Source organism: the organism of the source record quoted next, unplaced genomic scaffold (genome assembly GCF_019419815.1).
Source record: "Pyrus x bretschneideri cultivar Hongxiangsu unplaced genomic scaffold, Pyrus_bretschneideri_v1 Contig62, whole genome shotgun sequence".
Classification (NCBI taxonomy): Eukaryota; Viridiplantae; Streptophyta; class Magnoliopsida; order Rosales; family Rosaceae; genus Pyrus; species Pyrus x bretschneideri.
In genome coordinates, this window is record NW_025999801.1 from 896,324 (window position 1) to 919,022 (window position 22,699).

The following is a 22,699-nucleotide window of genomic DNA, read 5'->3' on the forward strand; positions in this document are numbered from 1 at the left end:
ATGTCATATTTATGTCTATTTCCCTTTCTTTTATGCAAATTTAAGGTGTGAAGTGTAAATGGATCCAATACTAGTAAGTGCTACTAGTGTTTTAGTAATTATATTAGATTTTTATAGCTATTACATTTTTTATTTTTAATTTTAGCCATTTAATATTTAGTGTTATGTATTTATTTATTTTTTTTAAAAGGTAAAAGTCAACTTTACCTCTTATTTTACATTTTTGAGACACGTGAATTGTACTCCAGCAAGAAAAAAAAAGTGAATTTAGAATCTTATTTAATTTTGGATTTTTATCAGAAATGATCTCTAAAATTGACTCGCCTCATCAAGATGGTTCCCGAAATTGAAAATTGATCAATGTTGTCCCTGAAAACGAGTGTCGCAAGTCAATGTTCTTCTTCCTTCACAATTCTGTCAAAAATTCTATTATGTGCTCATGGGCACATAACTAGGTTTCACTTGTTGGAAGTATGCCCACAAAGCCACTCATTTGACGTAATAGCTTTTGGAATACTTATTGTGTTAAACTATTATATGTTTAATGAAGGACAAAGCTTATTGTTAATCACTATTTATTGTATTATGTGTTTAAGCAATAAGGGAATCAAAGAAATGTATTTAATCTAAGAGAGAAGTGATCTAAGTAAGTTAGATTAACGAGACCTTTCTCTTATGTTCATTCCTAAAACGTTCCTAGCCATAGGATTACCAATTGGGCATTGATAATCTGCTAAGGTTAATATGTGTTATGTTAACTCAAATGTGCGTATGACTAGTCTCAAGTCATTTAGTGTTGGGCACTGAAACAAACACGTAAGTGCTCAAAATACTAATCGAGTACACTGAACTACGATAAAAAGAGAGTTCGAACATGCAAGTCATGTAAGAACTCGTAAGTTGCAATATGCAAAGTAGTCCTTTGACCTGAGGCATCATAGATGTCTAATGGTTAGGTCCTTGATCTTTGATCATGTCAAAGGCATTCCATCAAGAGTGTCCACGACATTGTTGGGGTCAAGCTATCTAGTCATGTAGGCATATGAATGCACAACAAGGGATCTCTAACCTTCCATGGTGGAGGGAGAATATTCTGAGATATGATTTGGGAGTCTTTGGCCAAAGCATACAAATATGACTTAGGAAGTTTGTTCCAAATCATACTCAATTGAATCATATAGAGAAATATCACATTGGATAGTAGACATGAAACAAACTATTACTCTAACAATGTGATTAAGAGTATTGTATTAAAGAATGACCGTATTGCATTGTAATTGTAACTAGATAGGTTCTCCAACCACTTCTACTTCGCTTGGGTAGCCATGACATACTACTAGGTATCACTCATGACTAAAGATTAGCAAACACTAATCTTCATCAAAGGGAGAATTGAAATGTAGTTTCAATTCACAATTGATCATTAAGAGTAACAATCGCCCACTACCTCGCTAATTGGAACCTAATAGATCGTACACCGAGTAAGGATGAAAGTGAAGAAATATAAATGAGATGGATGAGCAATTAAATGGTTTAATTGAGAATGGTCAAGATTAATTAATTAACTTGCAATTAAATGGTTTAATTAAGAATGGTCAAGATTAATTAATTAGTTAATTAATTATACAAAAGGTTCGATTGGGATCCGGTCTCGGGGCCCAAAAGGGTTTTGGTCCACAAGGCCCATTATGTTTAAGTTGTATTACAATTAAAACAAAATGGGCAAATAGCCCAATAACTAAAGGATGGCCGGCCATAGGGTGAGTGGTAGTGAACTTGGCATAATTGCAAGTTTGCCACTCAAATGTGAGGTGCTATTAAAGGAACTTTATAGCTTTATCACATCAAGTTTTTTCTTTGAGGCAAAAGAGCAAAACTCTTTCTCTTTGTCTTCCAAAGAGGCCGGCCACACTTAGATAAAAATAGCTAGCAATCTTCATTTCTCTAAGTCATCCATTTCATCTTCACACCTCATCCTTGGTGTGGAGACTTAGAGACACCAAACTTTTGGCGTTCTTGGAGTTCCTCTCCTCAAATCCTCAAGGAGCAAAGGAGAAGCAAAGAAGCAACCATCCAAATAAGCAAAGGAGGTGACCTGAAGGCCCTCCACTTGGGTGAATCCCTTGTGTAAACAAGGATGAGCTTCAAAGGTAATGAAACTCAACTCTTTCTTCTCTTTAATTTGTTAAAGAGTCTTTTGGTTCACCATTCGCTAGACTTTGAAAATCATGAGTTTTAGATTGTTTTGAATGCATGCATACTTTAAAATGTCATTAGTTTGGTTATGTGTTCAAATATTCTTACATGTTCTCAATTAGGACAAATTTTTCCTTCATCACTAGCCTAATTAAATATTGTCATGTAGATTAAATAATCTTACTATCTAATCGTAACATAATGTTATTCCATCTTATGTGAACAACCACATCACTTAAAATGATATGAATTTTTATTCAACTAAAAATAATTACAAAACCATAAGAAAAATATAAAAAAAAAAGAGAAGAAAGAACAAAATCGAAAAAACCCTGAAACCTAGCAAACGTGAAACTGTTTCTTCTGTCGTCCTCTTCTCCCCCTTTCACCTACCCTTTCTCAGTCACCATCTTTCTTGTGCCCTACGATTGCTAAGCGTTTTTTGTTGTTTTTTTAGTGAATTACCTTTCGTTTTTTTTTTTTTTTTTTTTTTTTTTTTTTGTGAGTTTATGTTATTTTATTCATTCTCCATTGTCGTTTGTCTGTAAGTGGAGGCAAATTGGAGGTGAGAATAATTTGGTTTTCAAAGAAAAAAATTGAACGTCATTCATGAACTGATGTTTATGCAACAAGCCAATTTAAAATAATAATAATAATAAAACTAGAATAAAAATAATGGTAGCAAACAGCAACTACAATGGTGAAGAATAAGAAGCCAATTAAAAAGATGAATGCAACAAAAGTACAATAATCAAAATGATTATGGATCAACCAAATAGAAAATAGTCTGCAACAATGGAGAATGAAAGCAATGGCATACAGACTCACAAAAAAAGAAAAAAATTCAACAAAAAAAATAACAATCAATGCTTACCAATAATCAAAACAGAGAGAGTTGTGGGAGCGGTGTTCTCTTAGGGTGTAGGGAAGATGGTAACTAAGAAAAGATAGGCAAATGAAGGAGAAGGAGAGGACATCATATGAAGAAACATGAAGTTTCACATTTGCTTGACAACTAGTGGCAAGCTACGGTTATCCACCATTTTCGAAAGTTTCACGTCTGCTAGGTTTCACTGTTTTAGGATTTCTCCTAATTTTTTTTCTTTTTAATTGAATAAAAATTGATATCATTGTATGTGATTGTCCACCTAGGATGTCATAACATTATGTTATAAATAGATAGATTAGGATCATCTCCAGATCAATTACATCTGGATCCTCGAGATCAACGAATCTTGACCATCCGTAATAGATCGTGCGGCCAGAATCTCTCTTCAACTCGTCTGCTCCTTCCCCTTCCCCTCTCTTCTACAATCAACAACCTCCTTTGTGCTTCATTTTGATCCTAATCGTGGGGGATAGAGACAACACAGTATATTCATTATTCTACAATTGACTTGCACTCCAATCAAACTTTAGTCATCATGTACTTTGACTTGGTCCTGGCAACTTGTACGTACAAGGATGCCTTTTCATGACCAGTAAACTTGGAATGCTTCTGCAAAACAGCATTCAAGGTAGATGTGTGAACAATATGGAATTAGATTCCCCGATCCCGACTATAAGAAAGTGTGTCAAAATGAGCCTCCCGATCTTGATTGAAAAAATAGATGCTGACCTGTCTAGGAAGCTAGAATAACCATCGTTCTGGTTCTTTAATTTCCAAACCACACAGCCATGTTTGATGCATGTGCAGCCAAGTGAAATCATCTGGCCCCTCAGCCTGGTAAAGCCATAACAAATCATCAGTAATATAACTACCAGATTAAAATCTCCCCAAATTATTACATCCTAGATCATCAAGGGTGAAGAAAGTTGAGGTTTCATCCTAAAACTAATTGGCAATATGGGGAGTAGCCTAATTACTTATATGCACATGCAAGATCCCCCTCACATCAATGTGAGATTGATTCTCAACCGCGCCCCCCCACGTGTGACGAATTTTCTAAGTCAAATACATGGACAACGCAAACAGGGTGATGTGGAGCACGTGTAGCCATTGGACTTCATACGTGAAACAACTTGCTTTGATACGATGACATGTGCTCATAAGCAATTGGACTATTCCCCATATTGCCAATTGTTTTTATGATGGAACCTCAACTTTCTTCATGATATCGAGTAAGTTGGCCTGCGTGTAAAGCCCAACGACCACACGTGCTCCATGCCATCCAAGTCGTGTTGTCCACGTATTTGGCTTGAAAATTTACCACATGTGAGGGGCGTGTGAGAATGTGAAAGTAAAAGAGTCCTACATTAGTGAAAGGAGAAATTTGCAAGGGCTTATAAAAGGTTAAACTACTCCCAATATTGCCAATTGGTTTTATGATGAAACCTCCATTTTTTTTAAAGGGACATTAAGTTAAAAGGTTATACCTTCGAACTCATCAAGACTGTAGTCAGACAACATCTCCGCTCGTTCTCTACAACAATCAATCCATCAAACTTTCATCAATAACAATCCATTTCTATCAGAAAACTAAATCATCAAATTCTGCACGATAATTAGCACTCACAAAAATCGTATGCATGATGACTTTTCTAGAGTGCCAATAGCAGCTCCCTAAATTTTCCCACTTAGATTTTACATGCCCCTTTCAGCTTTAATGTTTCTATTTGGAGTCATCCTTAATTCAAATACTTAATACTAGCTACCAGTTTTGATACAAATGTAAACATTTCATTCATATTTATTAGATTAACTCATCGTATATATTCTTCCAATTCTTTTTCTATTCTCGAATAAATGCTAGAAAGGAAGCCTCATCTCACCACAGAATTCCCACTTATCAAACTTCACGAGCCATGCATTTGAGCCAATTTGAACTGAGGATAATCGATCCAACCATGTCCAAAATTGTTTTCCCTGCTTATCTCCATGCAACCTTGCCAATGAATCTATGCACTGGTGGATTGGTAGCTCTACTCCGGAGGGATGGACAAAGATACCCGATGAATGCTAAAGAAATGGAAAGAATACAAAAAGAATTCAAGCAGCATCAGTTATTACCGCACCAGTAGTCCACCCTCCATTGCACATAACCAAGACTCTCTTAATTTACAAGACTCAAAATTTACAATAAACCAAGGTGTTACAAAATTAAATCGCGTCGGGGAAAGAAAGAAAGGAAAAAACAGACAAATCACACTTACAAAGACTGATTTTAAGTTTTGGATATACTCCTCAGATTTCTCTACTTCAGCATGGCGCCATCTCTCATAGAACAAGTAGAATTTGGTTACCTCATGAGCAGGACTGGACATTTCCACTTTGCACTTTCGGAAGTCTTTTAAATCTCTAGGCGACACATTTGGACCAAGATTAAAATGTCCAATGGCTTGTATTATCCCAGCTGCACATCTCTCAGTTGCATGAAGCATATTAGGATTGCCACTCACATTTTCTGCATACCACTGCAACAATTCTTCTTGTGCATTACTCACCTGCATATTCAATTTAACAATTTTTATCCTTATTAATAAGCTAACAATATGATTATGCAAAGAGGGTAAATAATGAACTAATCGTTTATGACCTACATACCATCACACCATACACTTGAGGGAGACTGAAGAGTTCGGCATCATTTCCAGAGTCGCCACAAACAAGAGTGTTGTGCGGAAGTTTCTCCTCATTGTTGAATTTCTTTAACAGATACGCAAGAGCTTGTCCTTTATCGGCACGTTTGGGTAAAATGTCCACATCAATCCCCCTGCTACAAATGATCTTTATGTCTACCTGACCAAATGCGTATAGACGAATCACAGGCTTTAACGAGAGATGCATTCAAATAGTAAAAGCAAATGATTTCAGAGAGTACTATATATATATATATATATATAGATACATACATACATATATTGGTACCAGTTTTGAAGATAGGAAACAATTTTCAGTATGCAAGTAGGACAATAACACTTTCAAATGAAGTTGTGAAGTGGAGCCATAAGGTTTAGAGAAAGAAAACAATTGAGGAAATCTTACCCCACGTTTCTCCAACCGTTGTGATAAAGCATTCATTATTTCGAATGCCATTACCTTGTCAACCTTAAAGCTAACCTTGTGAGGTCGTTGGTGTTTCTCTGCCTGAAATAATCTCATATCATATTTTCAAATGCACAAAGGATTTCATCAATCAGTAAAAAACGCGATAATTAATCTAGAGCGCACACTATCTACAATGCAAGAAATTTTTTCCACTAAACTATTCACTTGTCAGACAAGTGTGCTTCCCCTCGCAACACCGAGTAGTTTAGATTAAATTAGAATATTGCCAGAATTATAACTAATTCTGTTAAAGGATCACATTCATCTCCGGATTCTTCTCCTTAATTTATGTTTCATTGTATAAACACGATGAACTTAGATTAAACATAGCAAGGGTCAAGCCCTATGAATGTAATTATTAATTTCTCACTTGGTAACATGTATCTATTGTATTATATAAATGATTTGTACCTAGTGATTTGATCAAGGAACAATATTTCTACACGATATGAGTTTAACTAGGTCTTAGGGTTTGTCTCACCAACACCTCCCAATCCCTCCTCGGTCTAGGTTTTCACTTTTCTTCTTTGTCCCATCTTTCATCATGTCTTCCTGTTCTTCTCCTTCTCTACCCGGGTCCCGGCCCCAACACCACCCAATTTGTCAAACTTATCGAGTCCAATTATCTTATCTGACTTCGTCAGATGAAATCTTTTCTTATTAGTCATAACCTATGGAAATTTGTAGATGGTCTCATGACTCTCATGCCCTCATCCCATTCCACTTCCTACAATCCTCGATTCCAAACACAAAGAAAAACATGGCGACCCTGCTCCCCTTATCCCCAACCCCATTTATCCTCTTTGAGTTCAGCAAGACCAACTCGTGGTCAGATACCTTACCAGTGCTATCTCTGAATTCGTTTTATCTGTCACCATTGGTTAGACTGCCTAGGATGTTTGGGATTGTCTTCACACTCACTTTTCTCAAAGTTCTCTTGCTAGTGAGGCCAATCTTTGCTTTCAACTTCTTGGCATGTCCAAAGGCTCCCAATCTCTTGATGCTTACTTGTAACATGTCAAGTCCATTGCAGATAAACTTGCTTCAATCAATCAGCAATCGCCTACAAATACCCTGTTCTTGCTGCTCTTTGTGGCCTTGGTTCTGAATACTGGATGTTCAATACAGCAATCATCAATGGTTCCCCTTCTACATTTACCGATCTTCATCACAAAACTCCTCACCTTCGCACAGCAAAATCCCAGGTCTAGAAATATGATATGCTCCATTGCAACCGGCTTCCACTCCACTTGCTGCCAGAAAGTTACAGTAAGTGCCTACGATGAATCTCTTTTGCCTTCACCTACATCATACCGTGAGCTCGTGGGTTCTCTTCAGTATTTGACACTCACCCAACCAAACCTCTCTTATGTCGTCAACACAGTTGCCCAGTTTATGAGTTCTCCCTGCACCACTTGGATAGGTTATTCTACAGGAATTAGGTGTCCGCTTGCAGTTTCCATGTCTTATTATACTGTGACAACTTACGTGCTACGTACATGGCTGCCAATCCAGTTCACCACTCTCCTACTCAGCATATTGAGCTAGATTATCATTTTATTCAGGAAAAAGTAGATTTTGGAAGTCATCGGGTTTGCTACATTGCCTCTACTGATCAGCCCGCTAATCTCCTCACAAAGGCTCTACATAAGCCTCGCCATGTTCTCCTTTGCTCCAAACTTGTCCAATCTCCATCGTCCAATTTGTGGGGGTGTTAAAGGAACTCCTTAATTTATGTTTCATTATACTATAAATCAAATACGATGAACTTAGATTAAACATAGCAAGGTTTAATTCTTACCAATGTAAGTATTAATATTTCATTTGTAGCATACATACATGTATCTATTGTACTATATAAATGATTTATACCTAGTGATCTGATAAAGAATAATATTTCTACAAATTCTACGAAGGAACAAAAAAGGAAAGGTAGTGATATTCACAATTTTTACCTCTCACATCTTTATTAATTTTTGTCCAATTGTCCTCTTTAATTTATCCAATCGTTCAACAACAACAACGATAAAGTCTTTTCTCACTAAGTAAGATCGGCTAATGAGTCCTAGAACGTCATTGGGCTTAGTTCTATGTCATGTCTTTCGTTAGATCCAAGTACTCTAAGTCTTTTCTCAGAGTTTTTTTACCAAAATCTTCCTAGGTCTTCCTCTTCCCTTCCGCCCTGAACCACTATCCCGTAATCGCATTTTCTAACCGAACCTTTGTTTCACATGTCTAAACCATCATAACTGATTTCTTCTCATCTTTATATCAATTTCGGCTACTTCTACTTTACTGCAGATATCTCATTCCTAATCTTATCATTTCTTGTGTGCCTACATATTTAACGAAACATTCAATTTATCCAATCGATAGATGATAAAAAATTAAGAGAAGTGTGTGAGAGGTAAAAAATTAGGGTTGAGGAAGAACACTACAGAAAAAGGTACCTGAGGAATAAGTTGAGGAAATTGATTAGCTTCTTCAACAACAATGGCTCTATCCCATCTGTGAGTGAGAAACTGTTGCCAACCAAGATCAGGAACCATATCGTCACCACCGCCATACATAATCTCAGTGCCGACGGACAAGATGGTGATGTCGGGGGTTAGCAAGGGTTTCTGATTCCGCAAAGGTTTGTACGTGATGGGTGTTCTTCCAGTGGAATATACGAGCAGAGAATCACGGCGGTAATATGATTCCCACAGCGCATTGAACCTGAGAAGACTCAGATTATCAGGCGCATCATGGTCAACCATGGTGCCGTCAAGATCTGAGACCAGCATCACACGAGCAGAACCATTCAGACGACGATTCATGTTCATCATCTGGGTTGCTAAATGGGTTCAGCACTTCCACTCCAACTTGTCACGCGCAGCTCACCCGCCTTGACAGATTGAATTCATTGCTTTCTTCTTGGTTGGGTTATACAACTTCTTATTCTTCCTTCTTTCCTTTTCAAACCTTCCAACCTAAAATGTACTTTGTGGATTCTTTATTTTATAGAATTGTTATTAGCTATCTCATTTGTCATTTCAACTTTCTTAATTAGGAAGAAAAAACAAATACATTTGCGAGCAATGTAGAATAAAATTTTTAGAATGCTAATAACAATTCTTTAATTTAAATTAGAATGTGAAGTGTATGAATTCAATGGTTCAATGATAGGTAAGGCCACTTAGTCCACATTTTATTTTTATATTTTTGGAACACGTGAATTGTACTCTAGTAAGACAAATGTAAATTTAAAATTCATTCAATTTTCTCTCTTCGATATATTTTTTTTCAACAAAGATAAATTTCATTACTAACAACAAACTTTACAACAAAAAGACCCAAAGCATAAAAACACAAACAAACAACAGTGGCCAACCAAACAAACCAAAAGAAAGCCAAACCAAAAGTTGAGACTCGAATAAAAAGAACACTAAAAGCAATCGGATCCGCTGCATCCTCTACCGTAACCACCAAAACAACCACCTGCAGTAGTGCATGTTGATTCACACAAATCCTTGCCCCTAATCGAGCCTCATCTCGCCTCATTGATTTCAGCATCTAATCCCAAACTTCACTCATAGCACAACCACAAATTACAAAGAATTTGTAGCCAATTGAAAGAAGCTCGTCGGATTCCACGAGCAACACTACCAACAAAGGCAAACAGCAAGACAGCAAAGAGAAGGTGATAGTGCGAGGCACACCTGACCCAGTGAAAGCACTAGATCTGTGATCACCAACTCGACACACCGCAAATCATCGCAAGGCGTGACTGCAACTTGGAAATTGAATGAATATGGATGAGAGACATCAAAGGGGTGAGAAGAAGGCAAATCGGCCAAAGAAAACTGGGGAAAAACAGCGGATGGGAAAAGAGAAGGAGAGAAAAAAAGAAACAAAATAACACCAAACAATCCCAAATTTACAAAGTCCACCTCAAAAAAAATATAAATTTACATTTTTATTCACATTTTTTGAACAAAATAAGTAGTTGAACATTTGCGAATGACCAAAATACAAAATGTTTTACAACCCCTGTGGGGTGAAGATGGTCTAAAATACATGAAATGTGAATGACCACCAAGTACCAACTTCATAACATCAATTATATCGCTTTGTTTATTAATGATTAGGAAATATGAAACACCAATCACTAGTGCTTGAAAAGGTGTTTTCCTTACTAGAATTAGCCCTGAAAAATGACATTGTACTTGCAGACATGAATACAACATCCTACACGGACGAGGATCGATAAGAGTTCCCCGAGTACACAGCAGCTATTAGCAGCAGCTCGTGCAAAGAGTCCTCATAGTTCCGTTGCACAAGCTATCTGTATGAAATTCAACCCGGGTATCTACCAGGTATCTCAAGTAAGATGGACAGATCTCCCATTCATCTCGCACCATGATGCGCTCTCTATAGACAAGTTAGGATACACTTGATACACTCGAATTCAACTCAAATACCAACTTTGGCAAGCACAGAAACATCATGACCTGAGTGTCCCAGTAAACGGCAATTCAGATACATCTTGTTCTGTATCCATCTTGATAGAATTTAGCAGTTCGAGCTTCTTCTGTTCATGTGCCCTCCTCCTATTAGCTTCAAGGATAATGAGGAGAGCAGTGATATCAGCAGGGCTCACCCCACCAACTCTGCTGGCTTGACCAACGGTCTGTGGTCTCACCTGAAAACTTGATTTGTTTCATTAAAACTGAATGAAACATATTGCCAACAAGTCAATACATTTAGGCGTCTATGTGTATAAAATGACATAAATAAAAGGGTAAAAATAGAATAGGAGTTAGGGACTACAGCTATTTTGTCTAAAATATGAAAAGCATATTAATTTCTGCCACATCAGATTTCCGGACATATTGGTAAAAAGGTTATGCCATAATAAAATTATATATGGTGCACACCTTGGAGAGCTTCTCGCGTGATTCAAGAGATAAAGTTGTTATTGAATGGTAATCTAAGTCCTCTGGAAGTAATCTATGCTGTTGATGGACCATCTAAATACAGAAGAGTTGGACAATATGAGATTTTGGATAAAGAAAAATTAAAAATTGCTAAGCATATACCGCCAAAAATAGGAAATAAATCAGTGAGTTGCATGATTTAAAGTACTGACGAAGGCTATTGAAACACATAATAGTTCCTCACTTGTTGGAGTTGGCTCTGTTGTCGCTGAATGAAGCCTGCATACTTGATGTCAATCTCCACACATTCTTTTTCTATTCTAGACAACAGTTCATTCCCAAAACCATGCTTATCAAGAACTTTATATTCTATGTGTGGTTTCTTCAGAAGACTCTCCAAAGTTGTAAAGTCCTTCACTGGCTGACTAGAAAGACGAGTAACATCAGCTGCTATTTCCCCTCCTGAAAGAAGCACAAAGTAATAACTATAAGTTTCAGTTATGTCTCAAAATCCACAGATCGCAGTTTATTCGATTTTTTTAAATTCAACCCAACTTAGAAGGAATAAATAATAGGGCAAAAAGGGACATGGTACTGCATCAACCAACCCAAGCCCAGTTTTGCCCATAGCTTAATCCTAAGGAACATAGTGTAAGCTTATAAGCAAAGCGTACGACTATGAGGTGCATCACGTGCGTCCCAACACGTGCTTTTAAACACTGGCCATGCTAGATTATAGGGTGGGTTATAGAGCACAACAGATGCTTGCATGAACAGAGGGTGAATTATATTTATATGCTTACCTTGTTAACAAAATTAAACAAAAGCAAAATATTGGCATCAACTGAAAAAACAAACTAAAGAAATTGTAAGGTTAACACATCGAGTTGAAATCAGGGCCAACTGAAACTTCCGGTAAACTAGATGGGGAAAATGTACTTCAGCTTGATAATTTAACTAAAAATGCCAGCTCGAGCAAACCAAAGTATACAACAGTATACAACAATGCTAAAAGTGTAAAGAGGTTACAAAACTTAAGAAGAACTAGATAAAGATGAAAACCTGAAATTCTGACACTTTTCAATCGCTTCTTTTCTTCTGAAATTCGAGCCTGTTTGTCCTGGTATAGTTTCCATTGTCTATCATCTATTAACCCAATGTCACGCCCCAATGGTGTGAGACGGCTATCAGCATTATCAGATCGGAGAAGTAACCGGTGCTCTGATCGACTTTATTGGAAATTAAAAAAAAAAGGATGTTATGGAATGTCAAACCAAATTGAAAATCTACAGATGAATTATAAACTTGTTTCAAGCTATGAAGAATTAACTGATGCTAAGCAGATAAATCAAACTATCTATGATTGGTATTCTGCCCATGACATCTAGAGGTAGCAGTGCCCCTCAACACTCCCAGGTTTCTTGTGTGTAGAAGCCTAGAAGGGCACAATGATTTCTACTGTTATTGTTTAACTTCCAAAAATTGAGCATTGTCGTACTGCCATATGGTTGCTCATCCTTGTTCCTTGAAAATCGATGGGGAGGCCAGCGATCTACAACAGGGCAGTGATACCCACAAGGTTGCTGAACCTCTTGGTGGTCACATTATGCTCAACCCTTATGAAGCCTATGCCCAGGGAGAAAAGGCATCATAAAGGTCAAGCATAACGGCACCACCAAGAGGTTCAAAAATAAAACTTAATTGTAATGCTACTCCCAGCCTTAAAGGATCATTTCTTTTTCTCTATTGTAACAAATATCTCATTACTTTCTAGACAACAAGCACTTCTATAATACATGGAGTTACTTTAACACAGCCAACTGATGTCATAAAAAGAACAAACTATTCTACTAAAAAAATGATGTAGCCACGTAGAAAGTGTTATATTTAGAAAGACTGTTCAAAAGAATCTAAACTACACAATTAAACAGTCTTCCAAGTTCTGCTTCTATCTTCCAAAAACATTCACATGAACACTTAGGAAGTGAAGTGATTATGTCGAACCATCAAACATGCAACCTCAACCACCCACCAAATTAACTTCACTCCAAGTATGATTGAAATAACAATGATCTAATATATATTGGGATAATATCAAGATCTCATACCTGGTTAGCATGCGGTAAGGCTCTCGAAGGTCCTTTGTGACCAGATCATCGATCAATGTTCCTATATAACTGCTTTCTCTCTCAAGAACAATAAGGGACTTGCCATCTGAATGTCTGGCAGCATTGATACCAGAAATAATGCCCTTCAGAAAAGCATAAACAAGCATGAGGCGATAACTTTTTTTTAGAATAACACAATAACTGTATTAGCACCTTTTAACCCAGCACATAAAACCTATTGGCAATATGAGGAGTAACCAGCTCCTTATAAGCACATGCAAGGTCCCTCCTTTCCCAGATGTAGGATTCAATCTCAACAATAAATGCCTAATACGTGACTCTTTCAAATATACAGTTGTATCGATAGCTACAGATAGATTGTATTTCACTCTACACCAACTGAATAAAGGTACTCTAAATAATTACTTGTGCTGCAGCCTCCTCATAGCCTGTAGTCCCATTTATTTGACCAGAGAAGAAAAGCCCATCAATTTTCTTTGTCATAAGAGACCGAGAACATTGATGAGCAGGCAAGAAGTCATATTCTACAGCATAAGCAGGCCTCAGCATTGAACAGTTTTCAAGCCCAGGCAAAGTCCTCAAGAGTGGTAACTGTAGTCTCTCTGGTAAACCAGTTGAGAATCCCTGTGTGAAAAAGGAAAGAAAAGATGTTTATAAAAAGCATCTATATAACACATATTATAAGACATTGATACTCAATATCATCTGCTATGGTTAATCTGGTAAAAACTTGACAAAAATTCGGGTATCTATTTGTATTCATCAAAGATAAGTTGATGGAGAGAGAATATATCAAAGGGCACTAGCCATTCAGTTAAGTCATTATATTTATATTCCTTCTTTTCATCTAATGCAAAGAAGACAAAAGGTGAATGCAACCATACCTGCACATAAAGCTCCGGCACATCTCGGCCCTCTGGTTCAAGAAAAATTTGATGGGACTCTTTATCCTGGAACCGAACAATCTAAAGCCAAAAAATTACGCCAAAATGACATCAGGAAGCTCCTCTTGATAGGAAAGAAGAAGATTGGAAGAATGTTTTTTTATCAATGTTCCACAGGAAGCTTCTCTTGATAGCCAATTAAACAAGTGAAGGATTGCAAGTTGTTGGAAACCATGTTTGACACGTCTGATTTTACTTTCCCATCATACTTCATTAGATTTTACTACTCTTTGACCCTTAGCAGTATTCTACATGTTTCTAATAAAATGTGTTTGGATAGTCTCTATCTATAGTGTTTTCCCCGCCTTTAAAGGAGAAACTAAATAGTTTCCATAACAATCAGAATGATAATTCCTAAATGGTGCATCATGTATGGAAAGTATGTGCATATAGCATGCATCCCAGGCCTTGCTTGTCCTAACAGCTTCAGATACAAGCAAATTTTAGTATGTTGCCCCCACTGAGGCAGAGCAACCAGAGAATATTGATATCTGGATGCAAACTATTACGGATGTTATTTGCATATGGAACTATAGCAATGGGCCATCAATTGCCATTATCTTTGGAATAATTTCACTCATTTATGGCCTCATTTCCTAGGCCTATAAAAGGATGCTTTAACATCATTTGGAGAATACCTCTTTATTTCTCACTTTCTCCTTAAAAGTTGCAGTTCTAGCTAGTGCGTGCGATAGTGAGATATTATCTTGCAAATTCATTCCGGACTTCCAATTATAGTAAAAGGCAGCATACTTTTCTTCCCGTGGATGTAAGTCTCTCACATAGAGACTTTGTGCTCTCTTTTTTTCTTAAATAATAATCATGCATTCATTCATTGAACCAGATTACAATAAAATTAAGTATGAAAGTGTCAAGACTCAAAACTATGTTGCTTTTTATGATACTAGAACAGTACGGTTCACTCGGTGATGCAATTATAGTTTAAAGGGCCCAACTTCATATAAAATAATTAAAAAACTAATAATATCTGGTGCTGCCAAAAAAATTATCTCAGTACAAGTTCAATTTCAACTTACCTTGTCTTCAATTGAAGGGCAATACCTAGGCCCCTTCGCCTCAACCCATCCTCCATAAGTAGGAGTTTCACGCAAGTTGTCTTTGATTAGTTGGTGAGTGCTCTTTGTAGTACGCGTAAGATAGCAGCACATTTGTTCCCTTTCAATATGGACATCAAGATCAAAACTAAACCAGCCAACCTGTTAACCATCAATTCAAATTTAGGACGCAATTCTCAACAAAACTAATTGTTCTAACTATTAACCACTGAAAAGAAAAAGTAAACGTTATTGTAATCTGGCTCATTATGATTAGAATCCAATCAATATATGGGGGTGGGGGGAGGATATACAAGATGAATAATGAATGCAAATATTTCTTCTCAATTTCAATATGAGGCTTAATCAGCATGCCTTAAGGTCCATTTGCACCAGCTGCATTTCTGTACCAACCCTCACTGGTTTCTGGAAACTCCACAGTGCCCAGCCAGTGTCGTCTGATGAATCTAAATGCAGTCACTTCTCACCAGTCGCCAACAACCTCCCAAGTGCCAGAAAATATCAAAAAGCACACAGATCTTAAAGCAAAAGAAGAAGGAACAGCACTGATTACACCAAATGATAGCCGTTCCTTTAACTCATGCAAATTAGCCACATATTCCTTAGCCTTTCAAATCCAGAATCTAAAGCCTTATAATGCTAAAAGTCTAAAATATATGTCACCAAATTAGATTTCCAAAACCTAAACTAGAGTTCCAGGCCAGAATCATAAAAATGAACCTGCTCAAGCCTGTCTTAAACCCCAACCCCTTTTGACCGGAAAACAAAAAGACCTTAAACCCATCTCATAATGCCTTGTTGACTTTACTCCAGACACCACCTTAAGCTCAAAATGACAATCTTTTCCCCAGTTTCTAAACCAAATGGCCCCAACAAATAAACTTCTGCCCTGAAAACAGTTATTTAATTTACTGTCCTATCTCAGATTAGAAACAGACCCTTGTGTTCCATGTGTGAGTCATAAATTCAGTGGAGATACTTTTGCCTAGTCCAGAAAAAAGAACCAAACAGTCAAGTCTTTATCTTGGAACTTGCCATCCTGTCAGAAGCAAAGTATGGGACCCAGGTCTGGTGTATACCTTGTGTGGATGCAAGCCAAAATGACATTAAATATTTTTAACATCTACTTGAATGGCAAGAGTGCAGAGCACGAATTAAAATTATGAGTATCGCACAACCAATATACAGAACCTACATATGGGATTAAATAGATGGACCTCTTCATCGCCATGTTGTGGTTCCAATCCAGAAAAATCAACAGTGCGACGGTCCACACGCGCTGGGGTTCCAGTCTTTAATCGATCAGTCTCAAATCCAAGGCACTGTAAATTTTCAGTCAGTCCGAGTGAAGCTGATTCGCCAGCTCTTCCTGCAGGCATAGAAGTTCTACCAACCCAAATTTTACCACTCATAAATGTGCCCGTCGTGAGAATAACTGAAGGAGCGTAGAAGTTCATCCCAAAAAATGTTTGCACACCTTCAATATTGTCATTCTTTCCTAATAAGATATCTGTCACCATTGCCTCTCGAATTGAAAGGTTTGGTGTGCTGCAAAACGAAAGCAGATCAAGCTAGTTAATATATGGAAAGACTTAGCCACAACAAAGATATGCAACATGAGAATAACTGAATAAGTGTGATAATTGTGCTATGTTTTGGCTTTTAAAAAAAAAAAAAAAGAATAAGAAAGGAGAATAAGGCCTTCCAGAGTGATTCAGGTGAGTTTGATTTCTACAACACTATAGTAGTGTGAGTCTGACGGAGGTGAGTTCTCTTTCGAATGGTTAACCATTTATTGTATAGGAACCACACTCATGAGTTTAATATATTGAAATCAAGAATTGGAATTGAAAATAAAATATTGGGAGGAGAAAAGGAGGAGGAGGAGGAGGAGGAGGAGGGGGTGGTTGATATCCCTATCCACCCCATTATAGGAGTTCTGAGAAGTTGAAATTCTGTTCTTTTAATGTTTGACTGATTTTTTTAATGCAGAAAGTCTAATTTGCTCCTACATTTATCAAAAAAATGGATGGAGTTAACAAAAATGACCAAAAAGCCACACAAGAGTTTGAGGACCATATAAAATAAAATAAAAACTTCAGAGAAGAAAATGAAACTTGGGGACAAGTTCGAAGACCATTTTTGTAGTTAACCTAAACAGGAATAAATGAAGCAATCATAGGTAGATTACTACCTCAAATAGTCAACTACTTTTAAAACTAAAACGGATAGGAATTAATGATTTTCAGTACAATAAATAATATGAGACAACGTGAGTTTTGGCAAGGGCACATGAATATATCCTTCTAGGAAGGATTGCATTACAAGCTTCACAAAAGAAAAATGAAGACTCATCATTACTTGGAACTTACCGAGATAATATTACACTATTCATGTCTTTCTTTTCCTTTCTTATTCATTTCTCTTCTTTCTTTTTTTAAGAGTGATATCATTTAACATGCCAGGTCCAACCGTATAGTTTTATTTCATTTTATAAATGAAAGAATCTAGTACGATGTCATTCAGTCAGCCACATGGAATGCATGGGAACAGAAATCCTTAACACGAGTTTAACATCAAAATTCACACCAAATTGAACTTTTAACCTGTCAAGAATCATGCTAAGTTACGTCATTTTCAAAGCTAATTCATGTCCATACCAAATGCATAAAAATATAGAAACATATCAAATGCATACTCATATAACCAGTAGTAATCTGACAAAGATTTAGACGAAAGCTTCAATATAACCCCTGAGATCAGACATGAAGATGCATCTCACTCACTCTCACTCATTATGCATATGCAGTCATTTATATCTAACCTCACATCTGAAATGCAAGCCCTTAACGTAGCTCCCTAATTTAGGTCCTCATTAGAACGTTTTCCATCTAGTTTTTTATTTTTTTTTATTTTTTTATTTTTATTTTTATTTTTATATCACATTACTTCTTTTTCATTTTGGGATTTCGTTCGTTTCCCATAGCCTAAAATTGAGCAATATTTTTATCCCAAAAAAGTTAATTTCATGTACACAATTCAGCTGCTTTTACAACTTTTATCCAATTGCTTCTAATATTTGGCTGCATCAGTTGGCTGTACTGAAGGAGACATCTCAGAAGGAGAGAAATGTGTGTTTGCCGTACTGGGGCAAATGCTGACAACAGCATCACTATAATCATAAATACTTTCTAATGCTGGATTGCACAGCCAAAATAATAGCATATTTTCGTAATTCAACCTAGAAACAAAAAAGAAGTGGATATATTTGATACTAAAGCATGCATTTACAGGGAAAAGCTATTACATTTCAAACTGCGATAATTCAAAAAATAAAACCATACTCCAATTCAAGCAATCATGATTCAGAAATAGCAACACATCCTAAGAGCCAGACCATGAAGTGGTTGTTATTAAAGTATAAAGATTGGATAAAGTCAGCCACGTATGAATTTCATGATCATCTATGTGGAAAGAAAAGGTTAAAAAAAGAGAGGAAAATAAACCAAACCACACCACTGTCACTAAAATGACAGTAAAAGAATCATGCAGAAAGATAAAGTAATACTTGCCTCTCTACTATTTTTCTCATTTCCATGGCATATTCCCGTTTATCAGTCTGTGCACGCAATGCCCGAACAGCAGGGCCCCTTGAGGCATTGAGTACACGCTTCTGTAAATAGCACCTAAGCATAAAAATTGAAAATCACTAACAGTTGCAGAGAGTGAAGGTGAAAATGGGGGACTTTAAAGATGAAATGGTAAAAACCAACAAAAACTAGAACACTTAAAAAGCAAAAGCATGAGCAGAAAGAATTACAAATTATCTGAAAAAGCTGGGCCAGAAAAAAAAATTGGCAGGAACCTAACAAATATGTATTGAATTTTCATGTTGTTAATATTTTACCATTATCAGAATATATTATGTTTTAACTACCCTAATTAGGGTATGTCGAAATGCCCTAGAGCTTAAGGGCCAGCTCACCCAATGGCAGAGTATCTGAAACAACTTCTTTTTGTCCACAAAGAAAAACAAAAAAAAAAAAAATTATAGGAGATGAGAACCAAGATAGTATCTAAAATTATTAGCTTCTCCACTAACCCATGTGGAAATGGACCTTTCACAACATTATAGCTCCCAAAACGCTTTCCCAGAGAGAAAAAATAAAGGCAAAACTTACCCAGCCATCTGTAGACTATCAGTATTTTATGATCATACTCCCATGATCCCATCTCAAAAAATTATTTACGAATTATAGGCACAGTCACCTAAAATTCAGATTTTTTTTTTGTTTTTGTTCTTTTCATTTCTACATTAAGGGCTTGCAATACATAATTACTTAAACCAATACAATCACTTTACTTTTGTACCTGAGCATTTTATGCAATCCTTCTTAATGAGAGTGTCATTTTGACTGTCTCTAATTCTTGCATGTAAATACACCAAACCCACACCAAAACATACTAAGTTCTTGAAATGTCAGTTCTAAATATGCTCGTCCAAAACAAAACCAATGGCAAGCCACAGGCCCACAGGTATACCCTCAAGCTTCTTAGAAGGGAACATGCAAATATAGGAGATTTTATCGCTTTACCGATCAGAAATCTTCCCAATTTCACCACCAAGGGCATCCACTTCGTGTACAAGTTGAGACTTTGCTGGTCCACCAACTGCTGGGTTGCAGGGCTGCATCGGACATCTTTCATTAAGATGCGCTTTAAATTATCTGTGTCATGATTCTAAAGAACTAAGCAATTTTGCATGCAGTAACATGACTGCACCTCTATTTGTGTGTATGTGTGTGAGAGAGAAAGAGAGAGAACACAATATCAAATCTAAAGATGAGGAATTGCAGGATAATTGAATAAATAAGTTAGAATGCTGCCTCCCAGTTTGTTTGTTTTGCCATATGTATTCCAGATACTACATCTCATTGGGTTAACTTTCAATCGGACCAAAAACAAAAAAACCTGCTGAACTTTCTAGTGTAAATCATTATTTTTTTTTTACTGCTCCTTTAGAGGAATTATGAGTTGAAATTCAAATTGAAAACTAATTTCACATATCTAATTTTGAGAAATATAACAAAACTTCTAAATACAATAGGAAAAATATGAGGTTATCAAGAAAAGGCAGAATTAAACCTGCCAAGCAATTCTATCAATATTTAGGGTGAGTAGAAGAGTTTTCGCCCCTAAATGAGCAGATGCTAGGGCAGCTTCACAGCCTGCATGTCCTCCTCCGACCACAATGGCATCATATCTTTCATCATGTATCCCATCATCACTTAGACCTGTGAAATGGTGAACAATATAGTGATTAAATTTCACCATTAGTATTCGTCAATTCCTAAATTTGTGAATGGTAAACTTAAAAAAGGCCAATGGAAAACTCATACATGTTAAAAAATACCACCTCATGCTATTTGTTCAAGGCTAAGAGATTGGAACAAAAAGAATATTTATTATTTTTGTTCAAAATAAATATACTAATAATAATGACACTTTAATTCAAAAAATATATGAAAAATTATTAGAATTTTTTGGGTTTTACTCTTAAAAAGTACAATAATGTTGAAAAAATAAATATATGGGTTTATTGTGTTTTAACATTGGTGAAGAAAGGCAATTAATTTTTTTCTACTAAATATCATATACAATAATTTATTTAGAATAAGGGGATTTTAGTGATCACAGTGGTTTCATTCCGACTAAGGGGAATTAGTAAGCAACTTATATGGAATCAGTACTATTCCTACTCTGATCCAGAAAATTTGAGTAAACACCTTTAATAGGAATCTGAGTGTGACTCTACCCCATTCCAACTCCTCCTCAATTCCATTCTTCCGATTATTGATTTAGTAAACGAGCCATAATACTATTCCAAATTGGGTAGGTCCCAAACACATGTTGTGGGTTCCAAAAAACAAATATATATATTACTTCTACAAGGGCAGAAGATAAAAAAACAGAGGCAAAAGAAACACCACGTCATGCTATTTGTTCATACAGATACAAATTCAGGAGAATCATTTGTTCCAAATCGACCCCATGCTATTTGTTCAAGCATCCTACTGGTTATTTGTTGAAATTTAAATTAAAGGCTTTCAGGTACTGTAAATGCAGGATTTTGATATGACATCACCAGCTTGTCTGGATTAGGCAGTCCAAGCTGGTAAGCCCTCAGTGGTTTTGTTGCAGTTATATTTGCCCCAGAGAAGAGTGAGGGCAGTGTTTGAAAAGCTTGTGAGCAAATTTGGTTTGAATAGAACTTGCCCCTACAAAATCATCTTTGTAAGGGAAGGGAGCCGAAGAGCTCATACACTCTCGCAAGATATTTTTTTCAAATGTGGGATGAAGGCGTTTCCGAGCATTTTTTTCCACCTCTCTTATCCAATTCTAGATCAAACTTGCGTTCCCTAGGCAGGCAGGCACTATGAAATGGGGTATTTCCTTCTCACGCTACTCTTCAAGTCAAACTTGAACTAAAAAGAATACAAAAACTATCTTCGGAGCTCCCTATACAACTCACTCCAACCATAGTCTCTAATCCAGAGAGTAACGATGACTATGAACGAACAAAAATTATTAAAATAGCAAGTTTGCTATTTTAATAATTTTAGGAGCTCCTAGCAGCTTTGCTATTCTAGGAGCACCGAGTGTGATTGAAGATGAATTTTTCCAACTCCTTTCTAAATTTTGTTAGGAGCCCATTAGAAGATACTCCAACCAGATTATTTTGCTTTACAAACAGAGAGAGCATATCACATAATAGTGTTCAACCAAATGAAGACACCGTTAACAGCATAAAGACACTATTTTTGCAAATTAATGTCAGTAAAATATCCAGTTTGGCCAACATTTCAATTGCTGAAATGCACGGGACATGTTCGACAAAATCACTGACTGACAAAGAGAGAGAAGCACAAACTCATTGGAGCCGTACCTGGAGTGGTAGAGGCGGAGACAGAGAATCGGCGGGAAAAGTTGCAGGTGGAGAAGGAACGGGTGCGGCGGAAGGGAAGGTCACGCGGCCTTAGAATGAGTCGAGCACGATGAAAGAGAGGAGGAGTCGGGAGAGGAGAAGAGGAGAAAGGGAAGTGGCGGGCGCGGCGAGAGAGATGAAGCGTCAGTGCTGGCGTGGTCGCCATTGCTGAATTTCAGAGCGCGTCTTCGCCCTCTCTCTTCCTTATTTGTGCCTTGTGAGAGGCGAAGCAGATAATTTTATTTTGGTCGCATTTGTTACTTAATCTTTAGGTGGAGGCCTACTGAAAATATGCACAACTTCAGTAGGTACTAGCTACTGTATACTACGGTAGTTTCCTGCTGAAACATTTTACATGTTCAGTAACAATTTGTCGAATCTTAAATTTAATGCTTACTATCC

General features: G+C 36.7%; 2 protein-coding genes across 4 annotated transcripts; both read right to left on the reverse strand.

Moving 5' to 3' along the window:
- Positions 1-3,270: 3,270 nt before the first annotated feature.
- On the reverse strand, positions 3,271-9,165 carry LOC103946089 (sucrose-phosphatase 2). Of its 2 annotated transcripts, XM_009356709.3 has the most exons (8): positions 8,695-9,164; positions 6,182-6,283; positions 5,741-5,935; positions 5,350-5,640; positions 4,969-5,155; positions 4,573-4,619; positions 3,815-3,919; positions 3,271-3,694 (listed from the first exon to the last, which is right to left on the reverse strand). In XM_009356709.3, exons 1-7 carry the CDS (start codon positions 9,070-9,072, stop codon positions 3,827-3,829), a joined length of 1,293 nt encoding a protein of 430 aa, XP_009354984.2. In that variant the 5' UTR covers positions 9,073-9,164; the 3' UTR covers positions 3,271-3,694; positions 3,815-3,826. The 2 variants fall into 2 exon arrangements, with proteins under 2 accessions (XP_009354984.2, XP_009354985.2); XM_009356710.3 differs by lacking the exon at positions 6,182-6,283 and having other exon boundaries at positions 8,695-9,165.
- A 1,006-nt stretch (positions 9,166-10,171) lies between these two features.
- Positions 10,172-22,572, reverse strand: LOC103946097 (tRNA uridine 5-carboxymethylaminomethyl modification enzyme MnmG). Of its 2 annotated transcripts, none has more exons than XM_009356723.3 (13): positions 22,259-22,572; positions 20,458-20,606; positions 19,908-19,999; positions 18,885-18,998; positions 16,530-16,860; positions 15,274-15,453; positions 14,177-14,257; positions 13,698-13,916; positions 13,272-13,414; positions 12,226-12,392; positions 11,408-11,625; positions 11,164-11,256; positions 10,172-10,928 (listed from the first exon to the last, which is right to left on the reverse strand). In XM_009356723.3, exons 1-13 carry the CDS (start codon positions 22,461-22,463, stop codon positions 10,731-10,733), a joined length of 2,190 nt encoding a protein of 729 aa, XP_009354998.2. In that variant the 5' UTR covers positions 22,464-22,572; the 3' UTR covers positions 10,172-10,730. The 2 variants fall into 2 exon arrangements, with proteins under 2 accessions (XP_009354998.2, XP_048428653.1); XM_048572696.1 differs by having other exon boundaries at positions 10,785-10,955; positions 22,259-22,571.
- Between the last annotated feature and the right edge of the window lie 127 nt (positions 22,573-22,699).